General features: G+C 31.9%; 2 protein-coding genes across 6 annotated transcripts; one reads left to right on the forward strand and one right to left on the reverse strand.

Moving 5' to 3' along the window:
- The first annotated feature begins 12,194 nt into the window (after positions 1–12,194).
- On the forward strand, positions 12,195–14,241 carry LOC133667863 (protein trichome birefringence-like 42). The gene is made up of 4 exons (XM_062087545.1): positions 12,195–12,746; positions 12,964–13,138; positions 13,260–13,438; positions 13,527–14,241. The coding sequence occupies exons 1-4, from the start codon at positions 12,268–12,270 to the stop codon at positions 14,026–14,028; spliced, it is 1,335 nt and encodes a 444-aa protein (XP_061943529.1). The 5' UTR covers positions 12,195–12,267; the 3' UTR covers positions 14,029–14,241.
- A 390-nt stretch (positions 14,242–14,631) lies between these two features.
- Positions 14,632–19,176, reverse strand: LOC133667865 (uncharacterized). 5 transcript variants are annotated; one of them, XM_062087549.1, is made up of 6 exons: positions 19,021–19,176; positions 18,066–18,249; positions 16,955–17,642; positions 16,765–16,833; positions 15,120–15,277; positions 14,632–15,026 (listed from the first exon to the last, which is right to left on the reverse strand). In XM_062087549.1, the coding sequence occupies exons 2-6, from the start codon at positions 18,159–18,161 to the stop codon at positions 14,832–14,834; spliced, it is 1,206 nt and encodes a 401-aa protein (XP_061943533.1). In that variant the 5' UTR covers positions 18,162–18,249; positions 19,021–19,176; the 3' UTR covers positions 14,632–14,831. The 5 variants fall into 5 exon arrangements, with proteins under 5 accessions (XP_061943533.1, XP_061943530.1, XP_061943535.1 ...); XM_062087546.1 differs by having other exon boundaries at positions 16,765–16,869; positions 19,021–19,174; XM_062087551.1 differs by having other exon boundaries at positions 16,765–16,869; positions 16,955–17,673; positions 19,021–19,173.
- Between the last annotated feature and the right edge of the window lie 128 nt (positions 19,177–19,304).

Below are 19,304 nucleotides of genomic sequence, written 5' to 3' on the forward strand. Positions count from 1 at the left end.
TTATTATTTTACATTCTAACCCTGGCGCCACTAGAAAAAGGTACGTCTTCACCGTAAAACTAAGCAAAATTATGATGGCGGTGCCTTTAAGTTTGTATTTCATGGCTATGATCCAAATCTGGTTTGCCAAAAACTTCATGAGCAAAGTAAAAATCGGCTTAACAACTGATTTTAGGCCGAGTTTCAGAATTTTTATTATTTTTCTGAAAGTTTTTACTATACATTATTTATGGTTTCCGATTTTCCAAGTCAAGAAACCCCGCAAAAGCAAGGGACCTTATTATCAAGTGGTAAAGAGTTGATTAGAAGAACACGTTGCTTATTCAAATCTTACATTTTTATTTATCAATTTATGTATAAATATGTCATCAATAAAGTTTTTTTTAATTAATATTGAACTAGTTTGGACGCATATCAACTAATCATTATAAATTTTAAAATTAACGATTATGTTAAATTTTAATGACACTAAAAATACTCAAACTTATTATTATTAAAAAAGAAGCTGAAAAACTAACCGGTTAAGCTAATTCTTAAAATTATCACTAATTTTACTTTTTGAAATTATCATCCACATGTGGATAGCAAAGAACGGCAAAAGTTTTTAGCACTGTTCATCGTTGCCTTCGTCAATATACCCTAACAAAGCAGGATAAGGATTGCTTTTCGCAGCTTTTGGAATCTTACTCAAGCTCTCAATAAACTAGCTAGCACTGCCCACTCAAATTTGCCAATCAGTGCATATATCTATATAGCAAGTGGGCAGACGGAAAAGCGGAACCTTTTTTTAGAAACTAAATAGTAAAAATATTCTTCAAAAATATTGCTTTTCATATTTGTATAGGAAGAGCTCATAATTGAGTGGAGGAAGGAATTTAAATAAAAGAACACGTACGTGTAAAACGAGGGAAGGGAACAAATAGCCTTTAATGGACTGCTGACCTGCTGCTCTTGTTTGATTGTTTTTTTTTTTTTATCGAACCAGTTCGTTTTGGACTCTTTATCCCCACGAGTTTTGAAAAATAGTTCTGTAGGGTCATTGAATGAGTTGTAAACCACGAGTTGCCGCCTTCCTTTAATCCAAGCAAGGGTATGCAAGCTTGGATTATTATTGATGTATGGAGATTAAATCCCTCTCTGCTTGGATATTAAAAAAGGTTATTTGAATCAAAGTATGAATTATAATAATTTTTTCTAACGTGAAAAATACATCTATTTACTAAGTTAATCCTCTGCCTTCTTCTTATATAAAGTTTTTTTTTCTTGGAATGAAATATATAGTTCCACGACTTCTGCCTACTAAGGCATGCATTGAGAACAAAAAATATCCAAGTTTCCTAGGTAAAATCATATCAAACCCTACCCTCATATTTGAAGAAAATTACCACTATAATAAAGTAGACTTTGTGCCTAAACATATTCCATGGATTACTAGGAACAAATAATGACAATTAAAAATAAATTGTCTTATGAAGTTTCCGAAACTAGTTTTTATTTTATGAGCTTATGATTTAGGAGTTATGTTTGGTTTGAGACTTGAACAAATGAGTATGTATCAAGTACACGTCAGACTCGTGATGTAAAAGGACAATCCAATCTCGAGCCCAAGAGACAGACCAGAACCAAGTCAAGTACACTCGAGATCAAGCCAAGATCTAGTCTGGGATATCCATGGATCAAGCTAGAATCTGGTTCAAGATGCTTGGGGTTAAGCCAGGCTTAGGGTGCTTACACAAGCTAGAAACAAGTCTGAGACCTGAAGGTGAAGTCGAGGTCGAGTCCAAGGTGTTTAGTGGTCGGTTGGGGCCACACTTGTGGCATCTAGAGTTTGGACGAGATTTGAAGTGTTCTGAAGTCAGGGCGGACCATGTCCGAAGCACTTGAGAATCGAGCAGAGACTTGGTCTGCAACACTCGCCAGTCAAGCAGGGACGCCTAGGTTTAAGGCACTCAGGGCTCGAGCCAGACTAAGTCTGAAGCAGTCAAGAATCGGGGGGTGGGGTCAATTTTGATCTGGGTTTTAGACTACCAAGGACAAGATGACATCTTCAAGGCACTTGAGGATCGGGATAAGCCATGATCCGATTAGGTTTGAGGCTACATATGTTGTGACAATGTCAGATTTAGAGCACCGAGGTCAATGGGCTACTTGCTATAGCAGCGGTTGTTTTGTAAAATATTATTTTTTAAAAATATATTAAATTAATATTATTTTAAATTTATTTTGGATGTTAAAAATAATTTTAAAAACTAAAAAAAAAATTTGAACCAAAAAAGAAATTTCAAGATTTTTCAAAACTCTAGTTAAAATGTTGTCTCAAATAAACATTAAGTCTACAATATTTAAGAGAAGTTTGTTTTTACAGTTCAATTTCTTTTTTAAATATTTTCCGCATGAAATAATATCAATATAATTTTTAGGTGTTTTTTAATTATTTTAATGTTAATATCAAATAAAAACAAAATTAAAAAAAATCACTTCCACATCCTTTCTTTAAAAAATATTATCATAATAACATTTTTTATTATATTATCAAACACAACCTCAATCAGTGATAGAGTAGGTTTAAGGTATTTCAGTTGACATCCATGTGGTCGAAGATTAAGCAGTGGTCGAAGATTAAGTAGAGATTGGATAAGGGATAGGAACATATTCCCCCAACTCTAGACAGCACGATCTCTTAATAATTCGAGCATTCTATTGAGTATTTTATAAGAAAAAAATAATGAAAGAAGATGTCCAATCAAACAGGTTTTTTGTCGATAAAAAAATAAAGATGAACAGAATGAGAAAGAAGAAGAAGAAGAAAGACACGAAAAACGAAGATGATAACAATTAACAAACTATCCTGACTAGCTGGTAATTTCTAATTCCAAATTGAAAGTGTTTCAAGTACTTGTAGGAGTGTTGTTATTTTTGCCATTAAAATGTATTTTTTTATTTTTTTAAATCGTGTTAATATTAAAATATCAAAAATAATTATTATTGCAATCTCAAATACTATCCATCATATATGCTCTAACCATTATTAATAAAGTATTGGTCTAACGGCTAAGGTGCTGTTATATCCCTATAAGTTTAAGAATACAAGTTCGATCTTTAGAAAATGTATTTATTGGAAAAGATAACCACAAACTCCGAATAGAACCATTCTTACATTTTAAAAAAAATGTGAGGATACACGAATAAAAATAAAAAAAATATATATATGCTTCAACCGTTCAATAGAAGATAAGCTGAATTTAATATCTCAACAAAGTATAGGTTTCTTCTTTTAATACAAGACAATAAATGATGACAGAGAACAAAGGGAGTAGCTCGCTAACATGGTGTGGTGTCGATAGATCGATTAAGTCCATTTTGAAGACATGGTTAGGTAGTTAGGTTGTGTTTTTTTATTGTTAACAAAGTCATGATGCCAACTATATTCTATTCATCTGTTTTGGAGTTTAACGGCATGCATATGCCTTAGAAAAAGATAGAGACGTACCAGAAAGGGAGAGGGAATTAAATGCAAAAGGCTAAAATATCATGCATGGATCAATCGGGGACAAGTGACAACTCATGAGCCTTTGTGTTCAACAGCTTCCTTTATTTATAATTAGCTGAATATTTATGTTTGAATACATTAGAAAAAGATCAGATTGTCTCCCACCATTTGGTACTCTTTGGTGGACTGCTCACTAATTCGGTTCGATAAGATTAGAAGATTAGTCGAGATACAATAAACTTTCAGATATCAAGATTTAGAACGGAAAACAAAAGTCCCACTATTTGATTTAATAATTAAGATCAATCATGGAGATTTTTAGCATTTTTGCTTGAAGACTTACCTTAACATTCGAGCTTTAATCGTTTTCTTGTGGGAGTTAATTAATTATGAATCATGGGTTTGCTAGCTCAAATAAAAATACAACTTTTCAACCTATTGAAATCAAGTATTAGCGTTTTACTTTCGGGCAATATGCGTTTTTTTTTACTGTTAAAAATAATTGAAAAGTAAATTTTAAAAACATTATATGCCTCATACCAAATTCATAATAATTTTTATTTTAAATCAAAATTTTATTTTATTTATTCTTCCGTCCTTAACTTTGAGAAAAGAGATAAAAGTCACTTGTAAAAGGTGAGGAAAGAGAAATCACCAGTTGAATCACTTTTCTACCATCAAACCTATCATTCTTGGTGTCCACATGTTTATTGAGTTTGTTGAGGGGTCAAATTAGAAAAATTTTCTCATGAAGGCTAAAATTTAAAATAACTTATATTTTTCCAGATCTAAAACTATAGTTTTGAAATCCGGTCCAGCCTAGTGGGTCGACCTGAGACCCGGCCAATCTAGGGCTAGAACCGGACCGGGTTGAAGGAAAAACAAGGGAAGAAAAAATTCAGTGTGACCTGGCAAGATCCGATTGCAAACCGGTTGACTTTTATTTAATTTTTTTACTAAAATAATATCATTTTAATTTTAAAAAACTAATCAAAATCTAATAACTCGATCAAAATCTAGAACTCAAGCCTTGCACCGGGTCAGATCATATCTAAAACTATAAATTATTATTAGAGGGATAGAAAAAAGTATTTTGTAGGATCGGGCCCTGTTTGTTCTCACTGTGTAGAGTGTAGACTAGGAGAATGTGCACTTTTGTGACCCTCGATCTCCTTGCTATTCACGTGGACATGGCCCATAGTCAATTTGGAGTTTTTTTTTTTTATTCCAAAAACACTCTTATAATTTTTTTTATTATTTTATTATAGTTCTTACGGTTTTAATTGTGTGTACTGATTTCATTGTCAAATTTTAAAAATTATTAGATTTATTGCGTTATGTTTGTTGATATAAATATACTTATATTTTGTTAATATAGTCCTTAACTTAGATTTAGTGCTTTCATGTTTCTAATTTCAGGTTGTAAACTTTTGTTAATATTATTTTTAATGCTTTGATGTTTGTTAATATACTTAGATTAAATTGTTAGAAAATAAAATGTATTATATATATATATATAAAAAAAAAAGTTTAAGAGAGTAATACATAATGTCAAGGATGCTTGAATGAACCTATCTTAACCCTCTTTTTTATACGGTGACTTGTTGTATTTATTGATATTAAAGACCATATAAGTTTACCTGGTGGAGAAGAAGAAACGATAAGGAATATATATTTTTCTAGAAAATTGAGTTATTGGTTGGTGTGTTATTTTGTCATTGGTTGATAGACTAGTGTTTGAGAGTACATTATTGATGAAAAGAGTAGTTAAACTATAAAAGTTAATACAAAATCAAGCTTAGAGAAAACAATTGAGAGAAAGGATGGTCAGGGCAAGTAAGCTGGTGCAAAATTAAGTTTAAGGATGACTACTAGTGAAAAGATTAGCCTTCAACAATTTAAAAGAGGTTGTTTATTGACGAGACAGAGTGGTCTAGGTGCTGGGTTTGGTTGGGCCAAAATCTTCTCTCTTCTTCTTTTTTTTTTTTTTTTATCTTTGGTTAGGTTTAAGTTTAGGGTCAATTGAACCAAAATTATAGAGTGTTTGAAAACAGAGATCAAAAAGCCTAAAATAACATAAAAAAAATCTAGTTCATATAAATTTTTTATACTAGTACCAAAAATAATTTCTCAAAACTAGGTTGAGAGCACTCCTTTGAATTGAAATCATTGTAGATCGCATTTATTAAACCCCACATGACCTAGTGGGTCAATATGAGATTGGTTAGCTCAGTCCAACTTCTAGTCATGTTTAAAAAAATAATAATTTAGAGTTGATTTAATTAACATGACGAGTTAATTAACTTATGATACATTCAATCTGATTAAGATTTGGTTTAATTTAAAAAAATTCTTTCAAAACAATATTATTTTAATAATTAATTAGATCAATTCAGATTAATTCATTCAAATTATAACCCGTATCTTAGATCAAATCATACGAGAAGCCGGTTTAATAATTTTGTTCTGGATGATAGAGTATCTCAATAATTAATTCCATCAGCATCAATTTAGTTTTCAACTATTTCCACGAATCATACCCCACAAATCATATGTTTTAGTCCCCTTGTAAAGTCTTGCTCACAAGGTGATAGCCACTAGTCACCGGTGCCCCATGAACTCAACTAGCAATTTGGATCGCAAATGGTTTTTTCCTCTTAACTACAACTAATTTATATAAATTAATTATGATCAATTTATCCACTAGGTCAATTAAGCAGTTCCGAATGCGATAAGGAGGCTAAAGCCACATGGATAGATCCTGGTTGATATTTTTTTTATTAAAAAATAATATAAATTTTATTTTAAAATTTTATTTAACAAGATTAAATTTTTAAATTAAATTAATTTTTTAATGTAATATTAAAACTTTGATGATCAAGCAGTCACAAGTTCGAATTACCTCATTTCTATTTATTTAATAAAAGTTAAATATAAAATAATATTAATCTATCTAAATTTTAATTTTAAAATATTTTAATTTAAAAAGATATATTAAAAAATAATATAAATTATACTTAACAACTTAAATTAAAATTGTTAATTAAATTAATTATTTTACTTAATACGACAGTCAACATTATGATGATGTTGCCAAATCAACTATCCCCATGTGCTCTCTGTTTCACCACACTCACTCTTTCTTCTCTTTCATGTCTACTAGCTAGTACACATCAAATTAACTCGAGTTTGACGTTCAGATCCAAGTCGGTCGGAAGTGGACAAGTTGATGGAACTGAGAGTGACCTGACTTGTGATATTTTGATGTGATCAATGTTCTAAAATCCTAAAGATAACTTGAAATATTAATAGGTGCCTTGCCTAGATTTGATGTTATTACACTCACAAGAGGTCACGGTCCGAATTTATTAAATACCTCATTTAAAAGAAAATCAAAACAACTTTTTATTTTTATAGTAAATATTTTTCATTCAATATTTATTTATCATATGATCTCATATTTGAATCCTTAATTATTTATATGATAGTCATTGAAAACTTATATAATTATTAATTTTAAAAGTCATGGAATTAATCGAGATATGCACAAATTGACTTGAATATCTATATTAAATTAAAAAACTAAAATAATAATAATAATAATACTCTTGCCCATAACACAAAAAACAAAAAAGAAACTAGTAATTAGTAAAGGTAATGTAGAAGCTAGGCTGAATATTTATATTAATAATATAAAAACAATGTTTAAGAGGTTAAATACATTGTTTTGTGTTTTTTTTTTTGAAAAAATCTAGTGGCTAGCAAGGGCACATGCAGGAAAAACATGGAAGCTTCGGTCGGAAGGTATCATCCCCTTTGATATCGTGCTAGAGGTGGGTCCTAAGCAGGAAATGGCAGGGCCACTTAGTCGAACTGATTGCTTATAAAATGAGTTTCCTTGTTTTTTTCTTTCCTTTATAAAAGTATGATTTAACCATGAAACTTGTTTTAATGTGCTGTCCTCTTACATACCTTAATTATAGCAGCAGCCCATGTAGTCATTTGTTCTTGCTTCAAATATATTTCTTTAAATATTCAACGGTTTTGAGAGCCCATGCCGACTCTTTATATGTTTTTTTTATTGTGATTCAACTGTATTTTTATTTTTATTTTTATTTTTATTTTTATATTATTTTGATGTGTCAATATCAAAAATAAATTTTAAAAAATAAAAAATAATATTTTTTTAATATATTTTAAAATAAAATACTTTAAAATATAATATTACCTTCTGTTCCGTTCCAAAGAATATTTAATTATTTAATTATTGGATTAGTTGGTAACTTGGTGGAGTACTTGGCTTATGATTGCTAAAAACGAAAGCAATAGCTTAAAGATGATTTACTTGCTTCATATAAATAAAAACCTGAATCTGGGGATTGTCTCTCATGCATCGCAGCAGAGGGTTCAAGCCGTGTGTTGTACTATTTAAAATACTTAGATGATAATACTACCACTTCAAAGATTCATAATTTAACTATTTAAATTATACTATTTAAAATACTATTACCTGATTTAGAGCGCATTGCAGAGAGATTATTAGTTATTATTATATTATAGTACAGAATAAAAGAGGTGGTGTTTTTAATTTGTGACACCAAAAATGCTATTTATTTCCATATTTTTTTTACCTTTGTTTTTTTTTTCTAAATCTATGTTTTTTATATTTTTTTTAATTTTATATTTTAATATTTAATTTATTAGAAATTAAATTTCATAATTTATTATGATTTGTTTTATACGTGGCTAGCTCAGTTTAATAACCCGTGTCATGGATTTTGTGGGTTGACTTGAGTTTTTTTTAATTGATTTTTTTTTTAATTTTATCTTTCAATATTGGGTTGATTAAGAATTAGATTTCATAATTTATTTTAGTTTTCTTTCATGACTCGTGACGTGGATTTGATAGGCTAACCTAGTTAACTTGATTTTTTTTTTAATATTTTTTTAATTGAAGTTTTTTCAATTTTGTCATTTAGTATTGAGTTGATTATAAATTAGGCTTCATAATTTATTTTGGTTTGTTTTCTATGAGGTTATCTCAGTATTATGACTTGGATCACTTGTTTTACGGGTTAACCAGAGTAGACTCGAGTTGTTTTATTGTGTCCTATTTTTAGATTAATTTTTTTTATTTTCAAACTTTAACAATAGATTTATTAAAAATTAGGCTTTATAATTTGCTTTGATTTACTTTTTACATGGTTATTACGGTATTTTACTTTTTATGAGGTTATCCAGATCATGAGTTTGACAGGTTGACTTAAGTCAATTATTTTGTTATTTTTTAATTAATTTTTTAATATTGGATTGATAAGAATTGAGTTTGATAATTTGTTTTGATTTGTTTTATATGAAATTATTATGGTCTCATGATCTAAATTGTGAATTTGACAAGTTAATTAGGGTTTACCCAAATTCATTTAATATGTTTCTATTTCAATATTATTTTCTTAAAAAAATATTGTCTTGAATTTTTTTGAATTAAACAATGTTTTTACTGGTTATCTTTAGATCTATCAAGTTGATTAGATCATATCAAATCAGTCTTTATATAATTTAAATTTTTTTACTAAAAAATATTAATAATATTTAGATATTTCTTTTATATGTTCAAAATTTTTTTAATCTAGCGTGTATCAACGATTTAGCAAGAACTAAATTCTTATAGATTTTGTTTTTAATAAAAAGATCGCAATGATTTCATAGCAAACACACCATGACGTCAATGGGCTTGAGCCCACTTTATAATTAGAGGTCAGTTTTTATTTGGATCTTTGTGAAGGAATTTTAAGTTTCAACAACGAAATAATGGTGGCATGAAAGTCAACAGCTTTATGAGACAAAAAGACAGAGCCCACTGACTCGGCTGGGTTGGAAAAGTAAGTCTGGGTCCAGAAGAAAGAAGATGAACATGCCGTGAAATGTTACGAGACCTGAACCGGGTCTACTCCCGGGTCATGGATAGGGTGTTATCTTTATTTATTTTGGTAAAAAAAAAAAGATTGGGGTTTCTTGCCACCAGATTGGAGCTAGAGCTCGGATCAATGGGCCATTGATCGATTCAAATAAAAAGCACCGTGGCCGGAGCGTGAGGACACGCGCTTCTTCTGGGTTCATTTGAATTAGTGGGCTTGCTTGACCCATTCGCCTTCCAACAGAGAGCGCATAATCATGTTCGGCTGAAGCTCTTTTTATAAGCCCTGAGCTCATGTACATGAATTACAAGTCTATTTTCCAGTCTATTTTTAAAATATTTTTTATTTATAAATATATTAAAATATTTTTTTTATTTTTTAAAAATTATTTTTAATATAACATATTAAAATAATTTGAAAACACTAAAAAAATATTAATTTGAAGTAAATAAAAAAATAAAAAAATTTTAAATTTTTTTAAAATTATTTTTAAAACATAAAAACAAACAGAACAATAATACAGGAATTGTGTAATTTATGCTAGTCTTTTTGCCTCTGCAAGCCACTCTCAAGAAAATGTTTTTTATATAATTATTGAAGGAATTTTAATTATTTTGATTCTAGAATTAAAATGTATCTCTGAATTCAAAATTCTTCTTCTTAATTATGCATTTTTTTATTTAACAAAGACATCGTTTTTTATTCATCATTTTTCTAGAAAAATTAAAGATTAAAATAAAAATTCATAAAAATTTTGATGATTTAAATGCATGAAAAAATGTGTTTTTTTATCCAATTTCCCTTTCATTTAATCATTTATTTCCTTTTATTTTAATAAAAAATATCTTTTTATTATTGAAAACCTTGGTTTTTCATATAAAATCTATCATGATTTGTACCAAGTCATTCTAAACCAAGAAATAAAAATAATATCTCAATTGAAAGGGAAATTTACACTAATAAAGTTATACTATTGTATATAGTTTTAAAATCAAACCTGATAGATGTATACGTGACAAGGTCTCATATCACAAATTGAAAGGATTAACTATAATTAATTAATTTATTTTAAATTAAAAAAATATTATTTTGATAAATTATTTTTTTTAAAAAAAATTAAAGACTAGAATCCACTTGAATTTTAAGTGCATCATGTCAAATCAATCATTTTTTTTATTTTTCTATTAACTCCATAGATTTAGATATCAAATCAATTCGTCAATAATATAAATAGGCTTTTGTGATAATTCAAGGACTCTTTATCATTGTATCAAATGATCACTTAGATGCTTATGCTTCATTATGAAAAAATTACTAAACTAGAATCTCCACATGATTGAATAATTTTTTTTTATTGTTCTTACAACATAAAAGCTTCGTTGCTTGAATTCATAAATACACCCGAGATTTTATTGAACATTTTTATCATGGATATAAATACTTAGGCGGTTGGATAAGAGGAGTCCATGGCTATGCCACAGAGACCATCTTTAATCTCGATGTCTCTCTGCATATTTAGGTCTCCTTCCTCACTCCAGCTTGTGCCTCAGGAACTCTTGACAATCCAATATTTGATACCATCACTAGTTGTATCATAACCAACCGCTACAACACCATGTTCCAACTCAGTTCTACGTTGTCCTGTGAAGACACCACTCGAATAGAATTAATTAATAGAATGAACTATGAACAGACTTTTTATGATTGTCAGTGAACCAGAGCAGAATTGGAGGGCTGCAAGTCTTACAAACCACTTATTAGGGATCTTCCAGGGTGGATTTACTGATGTTCAATATCTGAAAACAATTTTGAAACAATATCAGTTAGGAAGGAAGGAAATGAGAAAGTCTTAATATAATTCATTGCAAGAAATAACAGTGTAATGATGTTGGTTTGCTGTCCCAGCAACCATGCAGGACGAAGTAATGAGAGAGCAGTGGAAATACTATAGCCTTTCAAGTAGAGATTTACAGTAGCTAGTTCCCTTCACCACAGCTTGACCAAAAGTTATTGAGTAACTGTGTGTCAAAGGCAAAGATATCTGATTGAGGAAGCCGGTGGGGTTTACTCACGAGAAATTATTCAGTTTTTATGTGGAAACAACCTGTGCTCATGTGATTCATTAATGAAGGTTTGAAAAATCGACAGAAATGGAAGTCCAGTGTTGCAGTAGGTCAAGAAGCTCTTGCTTAATCAGAATGTGTTTCCTGTGTTCATCAGCTACACGTTAGATTCTTTTTTTGTATCATCACTTCCTGCTCAACGTTGATACATGCCACAGTGCTGATGTTTTCAGAGCTTCAAAGGAAAAGCAACATTAATTAACGAAATTTAATTTTTGAATAAAAAATAATCAGTGTTTATTTATTTAGTGTCATAAATTTAATTGTAATCTTGATATATTTCTAATTTTTTATATGAAAAAAAATCTTATATGTTTTATGCACTGTGATTGATTCCTCAAGATCAGTTTAATCACTAGAGGATGAACAACACATCCAAATGATGAACTCAGACACTAATTAATCTTTTTAATATGGTTTATAACACTGGACTTTAGCAATGAAAACTGATAGACTTTTCTGTATGGTATCTATGTAATAGTCCACTTCATATAATAATAATTTTTTTTAAAAAGTAACTATTAATTCTTGTTACATCTACCCTCCACCAAATTTGGAAATTAAGAGAGTAAGCATGCCTAAACCATTGTTTAGACCTGCTGCTGCTGCTCCATTAATGACCAGTTACCATATCTACTCATGTACGTGCGTGCATTGACAAGGATTCATTAAGCTTTGCACATTATAGAATCATAAACTTAGTTAAGTTGTGGTTGGCCGCCCTTGTGCACAAAACATGGACCTCTCTACAACCTTGAAGAAGCACAAACACACAGAAGGCATGGAAGCTGGTAGTTCCACCATTGGTAAAAATTGGAGGCTTTGCATATTTGCAAGCTTCATGAGTTTCATTGTACTGATGTTTTTTCAAAAACAATGTCAGAACAGCCCGAAACTTTCATCACTTCTAAATGTTGGTGTATCTATGTCAATGTCCAGTCTCACGTCCACGTCTAGTGAACTCTTGGAGTCCACAAACTTGGTCAAGAATGAGAGCACAAACTTGGTCGAGAATGACTTGAACCCTATGAAAGAGGAGGAAGTGAAGTGCAATATATTTGATGGAAAATGGGTTTATGAACCAGAGGGAGGCCCTCAACATACTGCAGCTGAATGTCCGTTTCTTAGTGAACAGGTAAGCTGCCAGAGGAATGGAAGGCCAGACTTTGAATATGAGAAATGGAGATGGGAAGCCAAAGACTGTGATGTTCCAAGGTAAGATTTCTTACCATAAGTGCATTTTGTTTTGTTTATGCCCATGTTTTGTGGGGGTATTAGCCTATGTCCATGTTTTGTTTTATGGGGGTATTAGCCTATGCCCATGTTTTTTTAGCTTATTGCATTATAGGTCTTTTAAGCCAAGATTTTAGCTTATAAAAAGAAGAAAAAGGTGCATGTTTTGTGTTCTTCTTAACAAAGATTGGTGTTCAAGGTTTAATGGCATAGACATGTTGGAGAGACTTAGAGGAAAGAGGGTGATAATAGTTGGAGATTCCCTCAACAGAAACCAATGGGAATCTCTAGCCTGCCTTCTTTATTCAGCCATACCTTCTTCTCAAGCTCATGTTGATGTTCGTAGCGGCGTCTATAAGGTCTTCAAAACAAAGGTAAGATTATTCTTTGTTATGCTATTATCGTCCTCCAGTGATTCTTAGTAGTTGATTAGTTGAATTATAACCCTCTAGCAATTTAAAAAACCTTGAAACGTAGAGTTTATTCCTCTTACAGGACTATAATTGTTCCGTGGAGTTTTATTGGAGCCCATTTTTGGTGCAACTTAAGCAAGAAAATGGGAACAGAATTCTAAGGCTTGACAAACTGTCACCCTTGGCCAAGAAGTGGCGTGGAGCTGATGTCATGGTATTCAACACTGCCCATTGGTGGGTTCACAGTGGGAAAGTGAAGTCGTAAGTTTCCTGTTGAGCTATAATGGCAGGTAGTCAACTTGTGGAATTTGAACGAGAAATCATGTCAAAATGGGTGATGACTTTGCAGGTGGGATTTGTTTCAATACAAAGGAAAATTAGTTGAGGAGATGGAGATCGAGTCTGCATTAAGAAAAGGCATGAGGACTTGGGCTCGTTGGATCGATCACTATGTTGATGCAACCAAAACAACCGTCTTTTTCCGCAGCATATCGCCACAACACCAAGGGAAGCAATGGTGTTACAATATAACACAACCCAATATGGATGAATCGTATGTGTCTGCATTTCCTAAACCAATGAAAGAAATTATTGAGATAACAATTCGGAGCATGATGATACCAGTGAGATACCTGAACATTACAAAGCTATCCGAGTATAGAAGAGATGCACATCCAGCTTTGTATGCAAGAAAACAGGAAAAGCTTTTGAAAACTGAGCAGCAACTGCAAGAAGAATCTCATCCTGATTGCAGCCATTGGTGTTTACCAGGGCTACCTGATACATGGAACAGGCTCTTGTATGCATCCTTGGTCGTGGACACTTCAAATTCCAAGCATTTGGTTGCTTGACCATCAGTGAGAGCTGTGCTGTCTTAGTTTAGAGTAATTTTACTGAACTCAAGTTGTAACCAAGAAAAAAACAACTAAAATCGAGTTTTTATGTATTATCTTAGTTGCCAGTCATCAAGGTAGCAGCACCTTCTGCCTTCAAGTAACTTTGAAAATGTAAGAACAAATTAAAAGAAATCCAATTATAGCAACTCTTGCAACTCTTTCAGCTCTCGAGAGAGTCCAAACTTCATGGATTTGCAACTGTGAGGAAGGAGGGAAACAATTTCTTCAACCATCTGAGGTTTAGTTTGGAACTCAAGGCACAAAGACCATGCATGTAAATAGAACTTGCGTCCCCATAATTTGAGGACAGCATAAAATAACTATAAATAAATCCACAACTTTCATAATTATAGGAGGCGATTTATCAGTATTTCTTCTCTGCCGTTTCCCAACTTCAACAGTCAACGAAAAGAGAACAAACAAAGAAAGGGAATAAGGTTTGGGAGAAACCCAGCTGCCATTATTAACATCTGGCAAATCTTAATCACCCCATTCAGCAATTATATACGTGTGTGTGAATGCATCACTAAGAGTGTTTAGCATTATAATTCAGAGTGCTTTTAAAAAATATTTTTTGCTTGAATGTATTAAAATTATTTATTTATTTTTTAGATTTTTTATATCAGCACATCAAAAACAATAAAAAGCATTACAAAAACATCATTTTGAAGTTTTTGTTTAAGAAAAAAACACTTTTAAAAAGCATCTAAAAAGCAACCTCACTCCCAAATACACTAGCCTAGTGAGGTTGCTGATAGCTAGACAAGCTCCCACTCTGGTTCTGAAGGATCATGAGATAAGGATCTCTTTGCTTCCTTTATAGAAAGAGTTGGCATTGAACTTGTTATACTCTCTTCTTCTTTGGATTTTGAATCACTGCTGCACTGTACAGCAAGCTGCTCATATTCCTTCATCACTGACCTCTTTCTTGAACAAAAAACATCCCGAATCTTCTAAATAAGAATATTCAAAGAAAAAATTAATGGAGAGAGAGGCACAAGAATTTGATGATGGATTAAGTAAACGGAGTCGGTGGGACAGATTACCTTGTAAGGCCTGTTTTTGCCTTCACGGGGAACATGATGAAATTCATCTACATTCACCAAAACACATACTTCCTCAAGCCTAGCCTTGTCCACTTGAATGATTTCCATACCCTCGTCAATGATTGTACCATCTTCATCCGATTCTATTCTCCATTCATCTGAACTTCCAGCAAAATTAGGCTTAACATCAGTAGCTATAAAAAGTAATAACAAGAAAACAGAAATTATCAGCATATATAGATCATAAACACAGATTGAAATTTTGATGGAAAAAAATGGGCTTTGGAAGATATGGATGCCTAAACAGGACTGAATTGAGAAGCTGTTGTTAGGCTAACTTTCCAATCCCAAGATGCATCTTCCATGCTTGTTTAGAATTTGAGCAAACTTCGTTGTCAATTTTGGATTTGAATGTTCATAATGAATTTGATACTTTCAATGAAGCATCGGCATTCACCGCAAATAGTGAGGATAACATGAACATTTTTCTTTCTTATCATTCGTGTTTCCTTGAAACGTCTGGAATTTAATTATAAAGAGAGACAAAATAAAGACAGGAGCAAGCTACTTTTGAAGTTAATCATAAACTGTAGTTTAGCAAATACATTGAACTCATGCCATTGTGCTTGCAAGCCCAGGACATTACTCTTGAACTAAAGCAATGTAGCTTAACCTATGGAATTAATTTCTCTTAAAACTCACTGCTGTTGGACATGAAAGGTTAATAAAAATCAATGGTTTAGCAAAGAAAACAAGAGCTTTATGCAGTCTGGGTAGGAAGGAAAAAAGTCCATATATTTTCAGATGTAAGACCATAAAGTTAAACAACCTTGGACATGATTGGCCAAAGAGCAAGAGAGTTAGAAACAAGCTAATCAGCAATTAAGCTTTGTCAGACAGATATACAATCCATGGAATAACACTCAATCATCCAACACATGCACACAAATTGCAAGACTAAATTAATCAAAATACAGTTTATATCAATTAATCCATGGAGTTTGAAAATACAAATGATATAATGTGAAGAAACTTTATGCTATGATTGCCATTAAATAATAACTGATGTCCTGTTTAGGGTTATACACAACTTATTCAATGTTAAAAACTAGGTATAGTGGTCTGTATGTCTAATCCAAAAGTTCAGGAAACATAGAACATGATCAACTGTGGATACCAGAAGATTTATGTACCCTTGCTACAGCATTCTGTTTATACAACTCTACTGTAGTAATCAAGGTACAAATTGAAACAATTTTAAATAGTTCTAACAGCTAAGCTGACCAATCCTTCCATGAAAATACAACGGCCATGACTCAAAACCAATAGAGTGGCTTTGGTGCTACAGAAACAAGATACCAGAAAGAAAGCTGAAGAATATACACTATTTATTTAGCAGTCTAGAGAGTGCACAGATTGATAAGTTGATGAAATAAAATTCCAAATTGAACAACATTTTGCCAGACGCCATTTTCTGATATAATGAAATCCTCTCTCTCTCTTTTCTCATCAAGTCAGTTCCTCATTTGACTTTTTTAGCAGTGAATTATATTGCAAAACCAAATGACCACAAATACATGTATTTTTTTTTCCTGATTTCAATATCAAGATGATTTTTAAGTGCATAAATGTAACATATGCATACCTGAATTAGACACAAAATCCTCCTCATAAGCAAATTTGTTAGTCTGCATATTCCCATTTGCAGCAGATTCTATCATAGAAACAAACTCATTGCTTATGCAAACACCTGAAGAAATAGAAGTCAAAATAGAACACTCTACAACTACAAAAAAAGAAAAAAAAAATCAGAAAGAACTGTGCAAAAAACTCACCATTTGATTCTTCTAATAGGTTTCTGCTGGAAGGTCTACTGCATGTTCCTTCATGCCTGCCAGTTTCAGTGATATTAACCATATCCAATGGTGGTTTATTGAATGAGATCTCTGGCACGTGTTTGCTTGCATTTTTTATCTCATTTTTACTTTCTTCCATGGAGAAATGATCTGTAACTTCAACACACCCTGGAGTTGCAAGTCTTGCTGTCTGATCACAAGATGCTTCCAGATTTTGATCAGCAAGTTCAACATTTGATGAAAATTTACTCGAAAGAGTGGTGGTTCCTGATATCTCATTTGGAGACACATTATTGCAGTTAGAGTTTTTATCAGTATCTAGGTTTGATTTATTGGACAGACTTCCTTTACTATGCTGCCTTGAAATTCTTCTCACAGTAATCCTTCTACGCAGTGGGAGACAATCAGAACCAGAATCAGCAGTCATCTTCGGATCCTCGGCCAATTGCTCAGGATCATCAGCCTTTCCACATTTTTCTTCCATACCATCTTCTGGCTTCATATAGATCCCAACATCAGCTCCCGAATCTACAGGAAATTTGGAGACTGCCCCATTTGCAGGATCCTCTGAATCTGGAGAGCACAAATCTTGCATGACGTCCAAGTAGAATTTCCTCACATTATTACTAACAGTCTGCATCTGGTTTTCGACATATTTTACTGCTTCCTGTCCGAAACAACAACCACAACAACCAAGCCTAAATCCAAAATCAGAAAAGTAGCCAGGGGCAATTAGCTTTAGACAGTCAATTACTCAATTCCCAATAAAATATCAATCAAGCCATCAATAATTGGATGGGGACCATAAATAGGTAATGCACAGAGTGGAATGCACACCGGATAAGAGCTCAAAGGAGATCATCATGAATCTCTTTCCATGGAAATAATTGAAACAGAAAAATGATAAAGGCCAATCTCCTAAAAAAGCCACAACAGTACATTTGCAACTTGGGAGGAAACTGCACTGCTCTTGCAGGCCATTCGAATTCAGCTGCCTACAAATTTGGGCAGCAGAGAGATACAGCCCTTAGACTGGCCTTTTGAGATATATAGGTATTAGTTTCAGGTGACATTACAAAAAAGGGCGTACCTCGCGCATAATTTCTTCCACTTCCAGCAACCTAGCTTCAAATTTCAGATAAATGTCACCAACCCATGTTATACCTTTCAGCTCCATAATAGTCATAAATTAGCCTCACAGCAACAGGTGATAAACTTCTTCCACTTTGTAATTTAATAGTTACTGTGACAGCAATCCTCGCAGCTTCAATTCTCTATAGGAATTTAAACCAATATTCAGTAAATGAAAAATAATTAAAATTTTTCCATGCTCTTTTGCTGGACTATATCCTTCAGATAACCTTAACTTTCATGTATAAAGGAAACAGAAACATAAAAAGAAACCACAGAAACAAATATCACCAGTAAATATAAAACTGTAGGAGCAACTTTACATCAATAATTTAAGATTCCTTTTTTATTCATTTAAGCTCAAAATCAAAAATTTACATCAATAATTCACTGGACCAACATAAAAATTATATTAAATTATACCCACTTGAATAAACATTATACATAAACCACAACTAAAAGTCTATAAATTTAAAATTCAGTAAAAAACTTTCAGGCAATTCATTGCATAGGAAGACAACTCAAGACATGAAGTATCAATTTAAGACTTATCCTTGAGCGGTTCAAATTTTCCTAAGAAGAAAGGTGGTAAATTTAGAAAAAGAACCACCAAAATCCTGTCAATTCTAATTTTCTTTTAGCTATCTCTGCGTATTGTAAATAGGTGATCGATAAAAAAAAATAAAAAATCACAGTGCATAATACGTACCTAAAAAACCACGCTTAAAAATCATGCAAAAGAGAGAAAGAACTAAACTTTACAGCAAAAACAGAGATTGATAAAAGCTGATGATCAAAGAAAAAGAAAACCCTTCTGAAGAACAGCTTTTTTTGAGCAACCCTTTGGACAAGCGGCAAGGAGAAGCAGATAAAGACTGGAAATTCTGGAAATTAAAGCTATAGAGAGAACTTACGTGGTGTAAAAGGGCAAGTTAGTGGTGCCCAAAAGCTCGATCATCGAAAGAAATACTTGAATAAATAGAACTCCATATCGACAGAGACTTGAGAGTTCAGACTTCAACAGAATTTCATGTGGACCCAAATAAAATTATTTTTTCTTTCTTTTTTATCTGCAAAAGATAAACAAAAAAACAACAACTATAATTCTTGTTTGAAACCTACTACGAGATTTTCTTTTAAAAAATACCGAAATTTTGAGGCAAAAAAAAAGAAAGAAGAGAAAATGGGTCCCACAGTA

The sequence above is a fragment of the Populus nigra genome, chromosome 11 (genome assembly GCF_951802175.1).
Source record: "Populus nigra chromosome 11, ddPopNigr1.1, whole genome shotgun sequence".
NCBI classification, from domain to species: Eukaryota; Viridiplantae; Streptophyta; class Magnoliopsida; order Malpighiales; family Salicaceae; genus Populus; species Populus nigra.

Excerpts from the sequence above, each read along its gene's own strand:
- LOC133667863 (XM_062087545.1), top strand. The coding sequence starts at position 12,268 with ATGGACCTCTCTACAACCTTGAAGAAGCACAAACACACAGAAGGCATG. Across the intron at positions 12,747-12,963 it reads AAAGACTGTGATGTTCCAAG|GTTTAATGGCATAGACATGT; the intron begins GTAAGATTTCTT and ends TTGGTGTTCAAG. Across the intron at positions 13,439-13,526 it reads CACAGTGGGAAAGTGAAGTC|GTGGGATTTGTTTCAATACA; the intron begins GTAAGTTTCCTG and ends ATGACTTTGCAG.
- LOC133667865 (XM_062087546.1), bottom strand. The coding sequence starts at position 18,161 with ATGACTATTATGGAGCTGAAAGGTATAACATGGGTTGGTGACATTTAT. Across the intron at positions 17,643-18,065 it reads TGGAAGAAATTATGCGCGAG|GAAGCAGTAAAATATGTCGA; the intron begins GTACGCCCTTTT and ends TGTTTCGGACAG. Across the intron at positions 15,278-16,764 it reads GGATTTTGTGTCTAATTCAG|ATGAATGGAGAATAGAATCG; the intron begins GTATGCATATGT and ends CTGGAAGTTCAG.